Source organism: Anomaloglossus baeobatrachus, chromosome 5, assembly GCF_048569485.1.
Source record: "Anomaloglossus baeobatrachus isolate aAnoBae1 chromosome 5, aAnoBae1.hap1, whole genome shotgun sequence".
Classification (NCBI taxonomy): domain Eukaryota; kingdom Metazoa; phylum Chordata; class Amphibia; order Anura; family Aromobatidae; genus Anomaloglossus; species Anomaloglossus baeobatrachus.
This window is the reverse complement of record NC_134357.1, coordinates 373,554,036-373,570,487: the sequence shown is the minus strand read 5'-3', so window position 1 is coordinate 373,570,487 and position 16,452 is coordinate 373,554,036. Positions and strand designations below refer to the sequence as shown.

The following is a 16,452-nucleotide window of genomic DNA, read 5'->3' as shown; positions in this document are numbered from 1 at the left end:
GGGAAGAGCCGGGTAAGGTCCAGGTCCAGGGACTGTCGCATCAAATGGATGCGGCAATTCCGGGCAGCTGCTGGCTGATATTTTTAGGCTGAGGGGCAGCCTAAAAACGATAGGCCTCCCCAATCTGAGAATACCAACCAGAAGCTGTGAGGCTTTATCTTGGCTGGGTATCAATCAAGGGGGCAGTACGTCGGGTTTTTTTATTATTTATTTATTGTACTGCACGATATAGACCCGCCCACCCGCAGCTGTGATAGGTTGCAGTCTGACTGCTCTCACTCAGCATGGGGGCGCATCAGACTGCAACCAATCATAGGCGCCGGTGGGCGGGGGAGCAGTGTAACAGCCGTGCAGCGCCGCACCAGTGATCGGTGAGTATCAAGGAAGGAGAAAGGGAGAGGGAGAGACTGACCGACAGAGAGAGAGACCGAAAGAGAGAGAGAGACAGAGAGAAAGAGAGACCAAGAGAGAGAGACAGAAAGACCTGCGTTTTTGTTGACAAGAACGCATCCAAAATGTAACCAAAACGCAGTGCAAACGTACAGCTAAACATTTTGGTTGCGTTTTGATACAGCTCATTCATTTCAATGGATGGAAAATGCAAACAAAACACAATAAAGAAGTGACATGCTGCTTTTATTAGGCAACGATTTTGATATATACTTGACAAACAAAATGCTGCTTAAAAAAGCAACGTGTACATGGAAATTTCTGACTTTCATAGACTTTGCTGGGGAAGCACAACACATGCATTTTGTCATTGACCCGGTGCAAATTAACACGAAGCCAAAACGCAGGGAAAAAAGGCAACATGCGCACATAACCTTACTGCATTCAAATCTATATGGGTTCAAGTTCCTCATTTTACTGTTATTCTTACAGAATATTTCCTAAAATCAATGTGACAAGACTTGGTGGATGGAGCAACTTCAATTGTACATACTCATGCAGTTATCTACTTGACCCAGAGGATCCACTTTTCCAGAAGATTGGAGGGCTTTTTATGACTGAGTTAATTCGGGAATTTGGAACGGATCATATTTACAATGCAGACACATTCAACGAGATGACCCCAACCTGTTCTGATCCTGTCTATTTGTCTGCAATCAGCAGTGCCATCTTTAAGTCCATGGTTAATGGTATGTGTGTAACCTACTAACTAGTAAATTGTTCATTTTTTTTTATGTTGTTTAGTACTCAGGAATGAAAAACAATAATGGGAATGTCCAGAGTTATCATATTGATGACCGATCCTTGGGATGGGTTATCTATATTTGATAGTGGGTGTCTGACAGATGGCACCATCACTGGATGTAAATGATTAATTGAGCTGATACAGCACAGCACTATTCAATGTGTAATAATGGCCAGTTTCAGGTTCTGTAACTTAGCTCCTATTAATTTCAGTTAGATGGACAGACAGTAAACTCTCCTGTATCATTTCCATTCACTATTTTCACCTCTACAGCTGAAAATCGCTGATTTGTGAGGGTGCTGGTGTCAAACAACCACCAACATGATAATTATAGTTGATGAACCATATTTAGGATAGGGCAGTAATATTAGAAGCCTGGACAACCCCTTCCTGCATCAAGGGAACCTGTTATCTTATATGTCACCTATAAGGCCTATTGTAGTTATTCAACTCTTTTAGGGTGCTATATTTGAGAGTTGAAAAACAGGACAGATTCCCCCTTCCCTCGAATTTAGTAAATACAGAAAAAAACACTCTTCACATTTAAGAGAACCTGACCTGTTGGATGGTCTCTAGACAGCATAGTATAGGGAAATAGACAATGAGTAGAATGATAGTTGTGTTGGAAAAGATGCAGTATAACTTGTATTTTATTAATTGAAATCCCTGTTGTTTATATAGATGCTAGTCCAGTGGGCAGTCCTACCCAGTGATTGACAGCTATCTTAGCATGCATATGTCATATGGGGAAGACTTTCAATCACTGGAGTTGATCGCCTACTGGACACCTACAGGACGCCAGAGATTTCTATGAATGAAATACAAGTTTTACTGAATCTCTTGATACTAAAATAAATATCAACTTCCTTTCAATGACATATTAAAATTTATTTCTTTATTCATATACATTAAAAAAAATCCTCAAACCAAGACAAACAAACAACAATACATATAAAGTGAAAGTTTTAGAAGGTGTCTAAATCACTTTACTTCAGACAGTTGAGAGGTGTAAGGTAGATGAAATACAATACTCTTAGGAAAAGCATTAATGCTAGAGGGGGACAAATAGAAATATAATCATGTCCTTAATCTTACCCTCACAAGGACTTCCCCTGCCTGTCAATGGAATGCATCCTTACTTGACCGATGCCCCCATTCCTCGGCGGCTCGCCCTTGTGTATCCCTTCTCTTTCCCTCTCAAACAATAACCAAAAAAAGAGTCTCTATAGTGAAAAAGACCACCTAGATCTCTGGCACCCGGTACATATGATAGATACACATTTACAATATTTTCCAGTGTGGGCTATCCCTCAACCGTCTCACTCCTGCCTGGCAATGGAGTACACCCTTATTTTTCCGGTGCTCCCATTCCTTGGCAGCTGGCCCTAAAAAACCCTATAGTCCTGGTTATAGGACACCAGGAAATAGTCAATAGAGATTTTTTTCCTCAATATTTACAACAATAAGGCTTTGCACTTATCTAGAAATTCCGAGGTGCCTAGAGAATATTCAAATTTTCATATCATGAATTCCTTAAGGTCTCATCTCTCTGCAAAATAGACGCTATTCTACTTACAAATACATATCTTGAAAATCATATATAGAAACCGTTTCTATATGACCTCCTCAGGGCATCTTCAGCAAGTGCTATGGATATTGTCAATAAACCCTACCCAAAGCTTCCTCCTTCAAGTTACTTGACATTGTCTGCACTGTATAACTTTAATATGTCCAGACTGAATTTCAGTCAATCAACACCCAGGAGGATGAGTAGTGGAGACTTCAGTGATGACAGCCGGAGCACTTGCTTGGCTTGGGACTGCCCACTTAACATTTTTGACTTGGAGTTGCACAAACATTTTGCAACATTGCAAGCAGTTTTATGTTAGAATTCTTTTGAAAAATGTTGCATTAATTGAGCCCCAAAAGTTTATTTTCTGGGCAAAGTTGACCAGTGCCAAAAAAGTTGGTTTTTAAATGTTTTTAAGTGTACTATTAGGTGCCATCATTGACTCATTAGAGAGAGATCTACTGCCAGCTTCCCTTTAATCCCGGGGGCAAGACCTATTGGACCACATTGTTATTTGCATGGTGATTTAATCTGTTAGGCCTCTTTCACATTGTGTTCAGCTCTCCATTCAGTGGTCCCGTAGGGACCTCCGTCCAAACACCCCAGAAAATGGGATTCGGACATATGCCCCGACGGGGGCCACTGACTATAATGGTGCAGATGGAGTCACCGTGTGCTCTGTCATGCACCATTTTTTGGGAGTGTATGCTTTTTTGAGGTGGACACCTGGACGTAGTAGACTGCGTCTGGGTGTCCGCCTCCAGAAAGCAAAGGTCTAATGGGTATGGGGGGCCTCCCTCCCGACCTTCCCTGACACATGATGTCCGGATAGATAAGAGTCAGGCAGTTTGATTTTTACTCTCCTGACCATTCTCCTATTCAGTAGATAAGCTGCTGTCAGAGTTATCTGGCTTTCTCCACTCTCCCCATTGAAAACTTGTGAATATTTCGCTCAGCCAATTATTTATGTAACTGAAAGAGTCAGGAGTGATATGTGATGGAGCAAATGATCCTTCGACCAGTAGCTAACTAATGTATGTGGTAGCCTAAAGTGTTTATATATCTTCAACTAATCTTTTTATTTTTATCTGTTTTAGTGGATCCTGGAGCAATCTGGTTAATGCAGGGCTGGTTGTTTGTTAACAATCCTTCATTCTGGAAGTCAGCACAGATTCGTGCACTACTTCACGGAGCACCCATTGGCAAAATAATTGTCCTTGACTTGTTTGCAGAGACTTCACCTGTTTATCAGTCAACTAAGTCTTTCTTTGGGCAACCATTCATTTGGTGCATGTTGCACAACTTTGGTGGCAACCATGGCTTATATGGAAATGTTAAGTCTGTCAACTCTGGGCCCTTTGAGGCTATGTCATTCAATGGCTCCACCATGGTTGGGACAGGACTGACTCCAGAAGGGATTGAACAGAATGACATGATATATGAACTGATGAACGAGATTGGTTGGAGATCCAAGCCCCTTAACCTTACTGAGTGGATCTTGGATTATTCCACTAGGCGTTATGGGCAGAAGAACCCCAATGCTCTGACCGCATGGCAGCTTCTCCTTAAAAGTGTCTACAACTGTACCCAAAATTGGAAAGACCATAATCACGCCCCCCTAGTAAGAAGACCATCTCTTAGAATGAACACAGAAGTCTGCTACAATCAAAGTTACCTCTTTGAAGCTTGGAAGTTAATGTATCTTGCTGCTCCCTCCCTTTCAAAGAGTGCTACGTTTCTTTATGATCTGGTGGATGTAACTAGAGAAGCTGTGCAGCAGTTGGTAACTCAATATTATATAGATATCAAAACATTTTATGAGATTGAAGATCTAGAAAATCTTATGGCTGCAGGTGGTGTATTGGTTTACGATCTTCTCCCTGACCTTGATAATCTTCTTTCCAGCCAATCTCAGTTCTTGCTTGGCAGATGGTTGAAAGATGCCAGAAAAGTGGCAGTAACTCCAGAAGAGGCTTCTCTTTATGACATGAATGCTCGTAATCAGATCACTCTATGGGGTCCAACTGGCAACATTTTGGACTATGCCAACAAACAATTTGGTGGACTAGTGCAGGACTATTATTCTGAACGCTGGAGTCTATTTCTTTGGTGCCTAATTGAAAGTCTGAATACTGATCAACCCTTTCACCAAGAAAAGTTCAATCAGGCTGTATTCAGTGTAGAGAAGGCATTCATTTACAATAGCAAGAAATATAGTTCAACTCCTACTGGGGACACAATAGATATTGTGAAAAACATTTTTATAAAGTATTATCCAAAAGCAGTAAAGGTAAATGATGTAATCTAAAATTATGGGACATTGTGGTTTATAAGAGGTAACACAAATTTCTAAAATAAATTTTGTACTTTAATTTCACTTTCCTTTAGTCGTAAATATGAATTACAATTCTAAAATGTATATAAAATTCATATATACATTTGCTGTATCAGCATTGCTCTTCACGATATGAAGGTTAATAAAAAATGAATATTTTTAATCACAATATTTCTACTTCTAAGGTTTTTTGTGGGACAATAGAGATACCAAACTGTACATGAGTTCTATCTATCAGGTAGAAACACTAATGTAGTTTGATACAGAATCAAATATTTTTATATTGTTGTTATACTGCCACTATATCAGAGTCCTCAACCAATGGCTAAATAGTAACATGTGGCTTTCAAGCTGGTAATGCCAGTAGCTCTAAGTATTATTATGCCCTGGTGGCTAGGGGAGGGCAAACTGGGCAACTACCCAGGGCTTTCACCCTCTTGGGGGCCCCTAGCATTTCAAGAACAAACTGCAGTGAGAATAAAACTTCTGTATTATGACTGCAGTTTCCGAGGTTAAGGCCTTGTGCGCACTAGGCGTTTTTGCTGCGTTTTTAGCGGCGTTTTTTACCGCGTTTTTGTGCTGAAAACGCAGTGACATTGCTTCCCCAGCAATGTCTATGGGTTTTCAGAAGTGCTGTCTGCACACAGCGTTTTTTTGTAGTTGCGTTTTTGTGGTGACCACAAAAATGCAGCATGTCAATTATTTCTGCGTTTTTCACTGCGTTTTTCACCCATTGAGTTCAATGAGATGTTCAACAACGCAATGAAAAACGCATATAGCTGCGTTTCTATGACTAAAAACGCAGCTATAAACGCAAGGGGTGTGCAGTAAAGTGACGTGTACAGGAAGAGGATTCCTTCTGTTGGTAAACACAGAAGCATGAATCCTCCCGGTACCGTCACCGTTGCGTCCACAACCCGCCCGGTGCCATGTCAGCTCCGTGCGGCGCCATGTCTGGGCGGGAGGTAGAGGCAGCGGCGAAAATAAAAGTGCACAGTAGAAAAAAAAAAATGTCATATATACTCACCTGTCTGCAGGGTCCCGGTGCCATGCCCACTCCCATCTCCTCCCGGTACCGCCGCTCTGGCTGTGTGCAGTCTCCCCGGGGCACGTACGAAGCTTGCAGGACCTGGAGGTGGATCACCTGATGCAGTCACCTGACGCATCAGCTGATCGTAATTTTCGCGGTGTCGCCGGCTTTTTCGCGCCCGGCCGGCTATCAGCTGATCCTGCCATCAGGGGACTTCATCAGCTGATTACCCGCAGCTCCTGCAGCGATCGGACAGGATCAGACTCTCATCTGATCGCTGCAGGAGCTGCCGGTAATCAGCACAGACGTGAGTATTTATTTTTTTTTTTGCACTGATGCTTCAGCTGATTGTATAATCGGCTTTTATACAATCAGCTGATGTGTGATGTGCTTCAGCCCCTAGAACCTGACACATCATCTGATCGCTTTGCCTTCCAGCAAACCGATCAGATGATATTGGATCCGGATTGGACGGCGCGGGACCCTTGACCCAGGATTACTGCGGAGTGGGGTTCTTTATTTCAATAAAGATGGAGTCACTAATTGTGTTGTGTTTTATTTCTAATAAAAATATTTGTCTGTGTTGTGGTTTTTTTTTATCATTACTAGAAATTCATGGTGGCCATGTCTAATATTGGCGTGACACCATGAATTTCGGGCTTAGGGCCAGCTGATAATATACAGCTAGCCCTAACTCCATTATTACCCAGTGAGCCACCCGGCATCAGGGCAGCTGAAAGAGTTGGATACAGCGCCAGAAGATGGCGCTTCTTTGAAAGCGCCATTTTCTGGGGTGGCTGCGGACTGCAATTCGCAGTGGGGGATCCCAGAAAGCATGTGCACTGTGCACTGCGGATTCCAATCCCCAGCTGCCTAGTTGTACCTGGCTGGACTAAAAAATTGGGCGAAGCCTATGTCATTTTTTTTTTTTTAATTATTTCTTGAAATTCATGAAATAAAAAAAAAAAAGGGCTTCCCTATATTTTTGATTCTCAGCCGGGTATAAATAGGCAGGTGCGGATTGGGGGCAGCCTGTACCTGCCTGCTGTACCTGGCTAGCATTCAAAAATATAGCAAAGCCCATGTCATTTTTTTTTTCTTTTTGGGCAAAAAACTCCTGCATACAGTCCTGGATGGAGGATGCTGAGCCTTGTAGTTCTGCAGCTGCTGTCTGCTCTCCTGCATACACTAGTTCTGCAGCTGTCTGCTCTCCTGCATACAATGAACATTTTGAAGAAGGAAATGACATCAGACCTTTTTTTTTTTTTTTTTTTTCATCAACAATCTTTAATGGCATTGTGCACTGATTAAAAACGTAGTGAGCAAAAACGCAGCAAAAAACGCACCAAATCGCGGTAAAAACGCATGTGTTTTTGTCGCGTTTTTTAGCCGCGGGTGCGTTTTTTGAGACAAAAACGCACATAAAAACGCAGCGTGAAAAAAACGCCTAGTGCGCACATAGAGTGCAGAAGACCTTTGATGACATCATGGTGATGTGACCATGATGTCATCAAAGATCCTTAACACTGTGGGAGTACAAGCCTTCATAACGTGTGGCACACAGGAACCAGGAGACGCCTCTCCCTTCTTACATTACGTGTCCATGATGAGTTATCTTGTTTTTGAGTCTGCATTAAGGATGATCGAATACTTCGATTATTCGGCTTCGCAAATATTTTCTGAATACCTTGCCACTATTCGACTATTTGCGAATATTCGATGCACAATGTAAGTCTATGGGAAACCTGAATAACAACTATTCGGTACTATTTGGGCTTCCCATAGACTTACATTGTGCATTGAAAAGTTGAATAGCGGCGAGGTATTCGGAAAATATTCGCGAAGCAGAATATTTGAGGTATTCGATCATCCCTAGTCTGCATATTTTTGCTACTTCAAAAAAGCATTTTACAGTTCAGGCAAAGTGGATGGGATTTATAGAAATCTCATGTCCATTGTGTTTCTTTTTTACACTACATAAACTCATCTGTGGTGTGTTTTTCCAATCCGCAGCTGTGCTGACTTATCCCATAGACTTGCATTGGCTAAGGAAAATCCGGAGGTGAAAAAAATGCACATGCATTGTTAGTGCATTTCCACTGCATAAACGGATCTATAACACATGTAATCCACACCTAGGAATATCAATACTAGGGAGTTTCAAAACAAAGCCGCTTATGTAAAGCATGGCACACCAAACAGAGACCAAAAAAACAGCGTCGTCAAGAGTATGTTAAAATTCTAATGTATTTTCATCTTTCAGACACAAATACATTTGATTAGTGCGGGCACGGTGCCAGGTGTTCGTCAGCTTCAGCGCCTACATGAAGAGGTGAAATCAGGTCTGCACGCTTCTGACATCATCACACTGGCACCGGCGGTGCTGCAGAGATGGAGAGGACATGGCAGGCATCAATAAATACTTCAGGAGGAGCCGTAGATGAGATGTGGTATAATTTTAAGTGAGGGGGCCGTGGTGGGAGAGAATTGGTGTTACTTTAAATGGAACATTACGGGGCAATGGAAACATTATGGCGCAAATTGGGACATTTTGGGGCAATTGTGGACTTTATAGGGTAATTTGGAACATTAGGGTACAATGGAGGACATTATGGAGAAAACTAGGACATTATTAGGCAATTAAGGAAGATTGTTAAAGGAGGCATAATATAATGGGGAGTGAGGGTGATGTAGTGTGAGACAGATATTACAGAAAGGGGACGTTTGAGGGGACATTATGAAAAGAGAAATTTGGTGACTTTTTTGGATGGAGGATAATAGAGAGCGGGGGATTGAGTGGTGGAATATTATAGACAGGAGCAGTGTGTGGGGCGATTGTTATGAACTGGTAACCATGAACGACCACTAAAAATCCCATTAATCAGGAAAAAACAAAACCACAAGAGTAGTTGGAAACTAAGCTGACCGCAATCACCTATCTATCGGACAACACTAGAAGTAGCAGTGAGATGTTCCTAACACACCTAGACACCTAGTCACTGCTGGAGAAACTTACTACACCTCAAAGATAGAAATGAGGAATCCTAACTTACCTCGGAGCAGTCCCCAAAGAAATAGCAAGCCCCCAACATGTAAACAACGGTGATGTAAGAAAACACAATACACAGAAAATATAGATAAGCAAAGGAGATGCCTGACTTACCAGATACAACAGGACAGGAAAGATAACTGATTGCGGCCAGTAAAAAACCCTGCAAAAAATACCAAACTCCTGATAGAAAAAAGATCTAAGAGCACACGGTCTCTTCCCCACTATATCAGGTACTCTTATGCCAGCCACTTTAAACAGAACTGCAGATATAATGGGAAGAAACAAAATCACATAACAAATAATATTCTAAAGTGCAAATAATCCAAACATAAACAGGGAGCAAGCTCTTTCTTGCTGGAGGAACTGCCCTGCTCACAAAAGCAGAGAGACAGATCCTCACAAACAAGAAACCAAAACATAAAACATAATTGAGTAAGCAAAAACAGCCTTAAGTGCAATTCCAGCAATTAAGCACTGAAACTAGTACATTTATCTGGAGTAGATTCAGGCACAGAATAAATGGGAGAAACTGAAGGGAAAACTCCCAGCCATCTTCAGAAACAGCAGGAAACAAGCATCACCGGCGGACGCCAGGCAGAAACTGCTCTCCTAAATACACTAGGCTGATCTGCAATAGGACTTCCTGGATTCCTAATTAATTACATCACCTGTTTGAGTCAGAGATTCAGACTCAGCTTCATTACCATTCCTGGCCACCAGAGAGAGTTTCACATCAGCACCCACTCGGATGACATTCACAACAGGTGATATGGAAAAGGGCAGTATGTGTGGGGACATTATACAGAGGGGTAGTGTGTGTGGGGGTGGATATAATAGAGATGAGCAGTGTGCAGGGGATATGTAGAAGGCAGGGTATGGGGGGGATTATTTAGAACGTCAGTGTGTGTGTGTGTGGGGGAGAGTATGGAGAGGGGCAGTGTGGGTGGATATTTTGTGCAGGAAGCACCATGAGGGGCAATTATTTATTCAGGGGCATAGCATGGAAGATATTTATATATGTATGGCAGAATAATTATACTTTTATTTTTAAGGGCACTGTGTCGGGACGTGCTGCTGAAGACAGAGAAGAGGAAAATCTGGAGAGAAAAGCTGTGGGAGTGGAATCTCATCATGGCGTCATGAAGACAAAGAGATGAGATCAACTCCAATCTGAGATGATGTCAACTATAAGGTACCTGTATGTAAATGTTTATTTGTGATACTGCCTGGGTCTCATCAGTGCTGTGGTTCCTGTATGGTCCACAGTCTGATGATGAATGGGAACAACAACTCCCAGTATCTCTTTTCTATTGATAAGGCTATACTGGGAATTATAGGTTTAAGTAATACTATTATATATGGGGATGACCTGACATTACAATTCATCTCTGTACTAAGCTGGATGCTGTATACATGTACTGATGGTGGTCCTGGCACTGCCTTAATTTACTGATGGTGGTTTTGTATCTATAATGTGTATACATAATAAATATATATACACACTGACAAGCTTGGACAACTACCTCTTGACTTTTGAATGGTTTGACAGACTTCATTTCGTATATTCTTCCAACTGTCATGGCACTCACATGTTGCAGTTTGGCAATTTTCTTGGCCGAGAGAACGCTGTCGATGAGCTGGATGATGCGGTTTCTCTTTTCTTGGAAAACCTTCTTGATGACTGCTCCTCAATTCGAACCAATCACTTGGGAATCAACCTAATAACACACTGAGCTATTAGGAACTGTGAGAACAGATTGTAATGTGTTTAAAAAAAAAAAAAAAAAAAAGATTTTCCACCACCAGGATCAAAACAGTAACAATGCAGTGACATGCCAAGAATCTGCATAACTAATCATATGCTACCCTTTTGCTCATCACAGTGTGTATATATTATATTTTGTATGTATGTTCTGTCTGTATATACATATGCTGTATGTGCTGGAGGTGCACGGAACTTGTAACATTCCTAATTCATTAAGTCGTGTGCGCCTTTTAATGAAATGGATGAATATTACTCCAGTGGTTTCATTTATTAAGACTGGCATGTACAACTCCAGCCTTAATGAATCAGGACCATTATTATCGGCAGCACATCACCAGGTGTAAACAGGAGATGTGCTTCCAATAACATGAAATGTATTTATCAGTGATCATTCTAAACCAATCATTCTTTGTCAGCCCTTGTGAGGAGGCCTATACACAAGCATCGGGTGACATTACTATAGTTGATCGCGCTTGTTTAAAGGTCTGATATCGGCACCTGTAAATGCAGCTTAATGTTTGTGTGTGATGGTACAATACTTTAGTAGTTGGGACCCCCCCTTTTAACTTTTGCCCAGGGCCCCACTTTGCCTAAAAACAGCCCTGCTGGTGGAACCAAAGATATCATAGTTTTACCTAAACGTCATAGTACGGTCAAAGCTATCTCACCAATAGCTGATTCTATGGTAAGAGCCATGTGGTTAGACTATTTACATCTGTGGCTCACCTTGCTGGTAAGTTAAAAATATAAAAGACCTGTGTACTAAATGACTCATTTCTTAATTATCGCTTTTATAGCTGTAGTGAGGAACATTTTCTTTGACTGCCTTGGATGTTGTCAAAAAGCCAAATTCATCATTTAGAGTAGAATATTGTATGTCCAACTAATAATCAAAAGATTCATTGTACATTTCCAACTGGAGTAAATTAAAAACATTAATTTTATTGGTAATTTAAAGAGAACCAACCAGCAGGATTTTCATATGTAATAATTAATAATAATTTTATTCATTTATATAGCGCCATTAATTCCATAGCACTTTACATACATATGTAAACTAAAGCCAGTGCTATACGGGCGCTAGGATGCTGAATGTAACCTTAACTTTTGTTCTAAGATTGGATGTTTTATTTAAGAAATATGTGCAAGTAAAGTTCCAGCAATGCACTGGTACTTGATTGGCAGGTGCAACAGGGGCGAGAATATGTGGGTCGAGTTTTGGGGTTTGTTTTTTTTTTTTTTTTGTTTTTTTTTTAAACCTGGATTGAGCCGCTGATCCCAGGTATCTCCCAGGAATCTGCGAGTCCGGCCATCACTAATTATCTCGCTTTCTTTATATAAAACAAAAAATCTGTGTGGTAGCCCGTTGAATGCAAAACCACAGTTTTCACTTGGTTTGAGTGAAATTGACTATGGACCAAATTTAACACCAGACTAAAAATACTGTAAGCATTCAACTCGAAATTTCCCACTCCCCCTTCATGAGATCTGCCCCCCCACCGAATTAAGGCTCTTTAGAAATAAAGGAGAAAATGAGTGTCTGTGTGTTGACTGCAAAACCAGTTTTTCGCCAAAGGGTCTTAAAGATTAATGCAACAGCACAAAAAGTCGCTCTTAAAGGGGCAACCATATTGTTGCTAAGGTGTGGGAACCTAATACTTTGCTCTAAAGTATATAGATGTATAGCAACGGCTGTCAACAATCAGTGCATAAGTAACCGAGGCCACAATTATGAGAATTGCCCCACAGTAAAATCCTTGTGGTTGCCTATAGCCACTGCCGAAGTAACTGGAGCCTTATTTATGAGAATTGCCTCTCAGTAAGCTTGTTCTGGTTTCCTATAGCTACTGGAGAAGTAACTGGGGCCTAATTTATGAAAATTGCCTCACAGTAAAAATTTTCTGGTTGCTTATAGCAACTTTTAGCATTGAAGCTGCTGAGGAAAGTGAAAGCTGAGTTCTTGTTGCTATAGACAACTAGAAAAGTCTGACTGTGAGGCTGTTTTCATAATTGAGATTCCTCAGGACACACATTTTCTGCCTTATATGTATAGATTCACCTATTAGATCTCTGAACAGCATAAGGTGATTGCTAATTGTCATAATACTACAGAGTTTTTTTTAAAAAATGACACCCCAACTTAATCCAAAAGCTAAGAAAGCAAAACTGTCTCAAACAGCTGAGACAAGTGAACAAAGCAAGTCCTGGCTTGAAAGGAAACAGATGAGACAGGTTGAATCAAAGGCAGCTGAAACATCTGAACAGTGGGAATTTTGTCTTAATGAAAAATGGATGAGGAAGGCTGAATCAAGGGAAGTTAAAACGTGAACACAAGAAACCTCTTCAATAGATTATATATATACCAGCATGGGATCCAGGCTGGGGACCATTATACATACACCAGCATGGGAGCCAGGCTGGGGGACTGTTAGGACCAGGAGGACGGGTAGGCCCAGGAGGTGGATCCACTGGGCTGAACACCTCACCGAGGGCAAGGTGCCCGGTAGCCGGAGCACTACGGGTAGCAGGACAGTCCGTACAGAGGAGTGGAGTGAAGAAGTCCCTGGGACCACGGAGTCTCTGAGGGTAGTCCGTGTGACGGAGCTCAGGTTCGGAGGCCGAGATGATGTCAGGCAGAATCCGGAACCAACGGAGCGAGGAGGTGGGTCACCACACGGATCCAGGGATCGGAGATGGTAGGGACTGACGAGATGGCGGACAGTCACCGTTCGGGGTTCTGGAATCGTCAGGACCGGTTGGCGGGACAGGAGCGGCTCTACAAGAGAGATAGGTGAGTACGAGACAATGGCACAGGGAGACCTGACTCCTAGCTTAGCAAACATGAAGAACAGGCCCCGCCCACTTGGAAAGGAACCCCCTATGTACCCTGTACCTGCATCTTCAATATCCTGTTGGAGGACGCTGGCCCTTTAAGAAAAGGTCAATGACCGCGCGCGCGCCCTAATGCGCATGCGCGAGGCCCGGGTGCCAGAAGCCAGAGCAGGATGCGGTGTACAGGAGGCAGGAGTGCCGGGCCGGCTCAGGACAGCAGACGGGTGCCGGGACCGGGGACCGGGTAGTCTGGAGGACGCAGGTGAGGGAGCATGGAGGCTGAGGAGCGGGGGACCGGGGAGCGTGGCACGGGAGTGGGGAAGCGAGGTCCGGGAGCGGGGGAGCGTGGCCGAGGAGTCGGGGAGCGTGGCAGGGGAGCCAGGGAGCGTGGCAGGAGAACCGGCGAGCGTGGCATGGGCACCGGAGAGCATGGCACGGGCACCAGGGAGCGTGACAGTACCCCCTCCCCCACGCCCCCCTCCCCGCAACCGGGAAAGGAAGGCACGTATCAGAGGAGTACCCACATTCTCCCGGGGTTCCCAGGACCTATCCTCAGGACCATACCCAGCCCAGTCCACCAGGAAGAACTGTCGGACCCGTACGGTCTTCATGGCCACGATATCCCTTACCGCATAGATGTCATCATCAGCAATAGGAGGAGGAGCAGAGCTGGCAGCAGCGGAGAAGGGACCAAGGACAACCGACTTGAGCAGGGAGACGTGGAAGGAGTTGGGTATTCTCATCGTGGCCGGGAGCTGCAGCTTGTAGGAGACCTCATTTATTTTGCCGATGACTTTAAACGGCCCGATGTAGCGAGGACCCAGCTTGTATGATGGCAGCTTCAAACGGACATATTTGGAAGCAAGCCAGACCAGATCTCCTGGAGAGAAACACGGAGGATCCAGACGCCTTTTGTCCGCGTGCCTCTTCATCCGCAGGGAAGCACGTCCAAGGGACGTCTTGACAGAGTCCCAAATTGTAGAAAAGTCACGGACTACGGTATCAGCAGCAGGGACATCCGAGGAAGAAGATACAGGTAATCGGACGGAAGGCTGAAGTCCGTAAACGACATGGAAGGGAGAGCTGGAGGAGGACTCACTGATGTGATGGTTATGGGAGAATTCAGCCCAAGGAAGGAGCGTGGACCAGTCGTCGTGATGGGTGTTAACGTAGTGACGCAAGAAGGAGGTCAGGATCTGATTGACTCGTTCCACTTGGCCATTCGACTGAGGATGGTAGGCTGAAGAAAAGTCCAGAGCCACTCCCAGATGTTTGCAGAGGGCCCTCCAGAAGCGGGAGGTAAACTGAGTTCCTCTGTCGGACACAATGTGTGAGGGAAAGCCATGCAACCGGAAGATGTGCTGTATGTAGGCGTCAGCGAGTTCCTGGGCAGAGGGGAGTCCAGCCATAGGGACGAAATGAACCATTTTGGAGAACCGATCCACCACGACCCATATGACTGTGTGTCCGGCGGACAAGGGCAAGTCTGTAATAAAGTCCATTGCAATGTGTTGCCACGGAATGGAGGGAATTGGCAGAGGCAGAAGGCGACCATATGGCAGGTGTTTGGGCGTCTTGTTCCGGGCACAAGAGGAGCAGGCTGAGACAAAAGACGCGACGTCCGTGCGAAGGGATGGCCACCAGTAGTGACGTACAATTGTACTCCATGTTCTCTTCTGACCAGTATGGCCGGCTATTTTCGAGGCATGGCCCCAATGCAACACTTTTTGTCTGTCAGTCTCAGAGACATAGGTCTTCCCGGGCGGTATCTGGGCCAGAGTGACAGGAGCCACCGGAATGATTTTACTTGGGCAGATGATGGGCTGGGATGTCTCCTCCTCCTGTTCAATGGGCACGAATGACCTGGACAAGGCATCTGCTCGCACATTCTTATCCGCGGGCCGAAAATGGAGCTGAAAATCGAACCGGGCAAAGAACAAGGACCACCTGGCTTGTCGTGGGTTCAGTCGCTGAGCAGACTACAGGTATTCCAGGTTCTTGTGGTCCGTGTAAATGAACACGGGGTACACTTCTCCCTCCAGAAGGTAGCGCCATTCCTCCAGAGCCAGTTTGACTGCTAATAGCTCTCGGTCACCGATGGTGTAGTTGTGTTCAGGCGCTGAGAAGCTTTTGGAGAAGAAACCGCAAGTAACCATCTTCCCGGTGGAGGACTTCTGCATGAGCACTGCTCCGGTTCAAGAGGAGGAGGCATCCACCTCCAAGGTAAACTGTCGATTTAACTCAGGACGGTGGAGCACAGGAGAGGAAGCAAATGCCCGTTTCAGGGAGCCAAATGCGGCGTCGGCCGCAGGTGACCAGTCCTTTGGATTAGCCCCCTTCTTGGTCAAGGCAGAGAGAGGCGCAGTCAGGGCAGAGAAGTGAGGGATGAATTGACGGTAATAATTCGCAAATCCAAGAAACCGTTGAATTGCCTTCAGTCCGGAAGGAGGGGGCCAGTTGAGAATGGAAGAGACCTTCTCTGGGTCCATCTGCAGGCCGGTATCGGAGATTACGTAACCCAGGAAGGGAAAAGAAGACTGCTCGAAGACACACTTCTCGTACTTGGCGTACAGACGATTCTCTCTGTCTTTGTAGTACCAGCTGCACGTTCTCTCTGTGGGTCTGGAGGTCCGGAGAGAAGACCAGGATGTCATCCAGATATACCACCACACA

At 44.1% G+C, this 16,452-nt stretch overlaps 1 protein-coding gene across 1 annotated transcript in view; it reads left to right on the top strand.

Moving 5' to 3' along the window:
• NAGLU (N-acetyl-alpha-glucosaminidase) overlaps nt 1–5,235 on the top strand; it is a 77,787-nt gene extending 72,552 nt beyond the window's left edge. The window contains exons 5-6 of the mRNA XM_075347621.1: nt 883–1,139; nt 3,863–5,235. Of these exons, the coding sequence (XP_075203736.1) occupies nt 883–1,139; nt 3,863–5,073 (1,468 nt within the window). The 3' untranslated portion in view covers nt 5,074–5,235. The remainder of the gene's footprint in view (nt 1–882; nt 1,140–3,862) is intronic.
• Nucleotides 5,236–16,452: the final 11,217 nt, after the last annotated feature.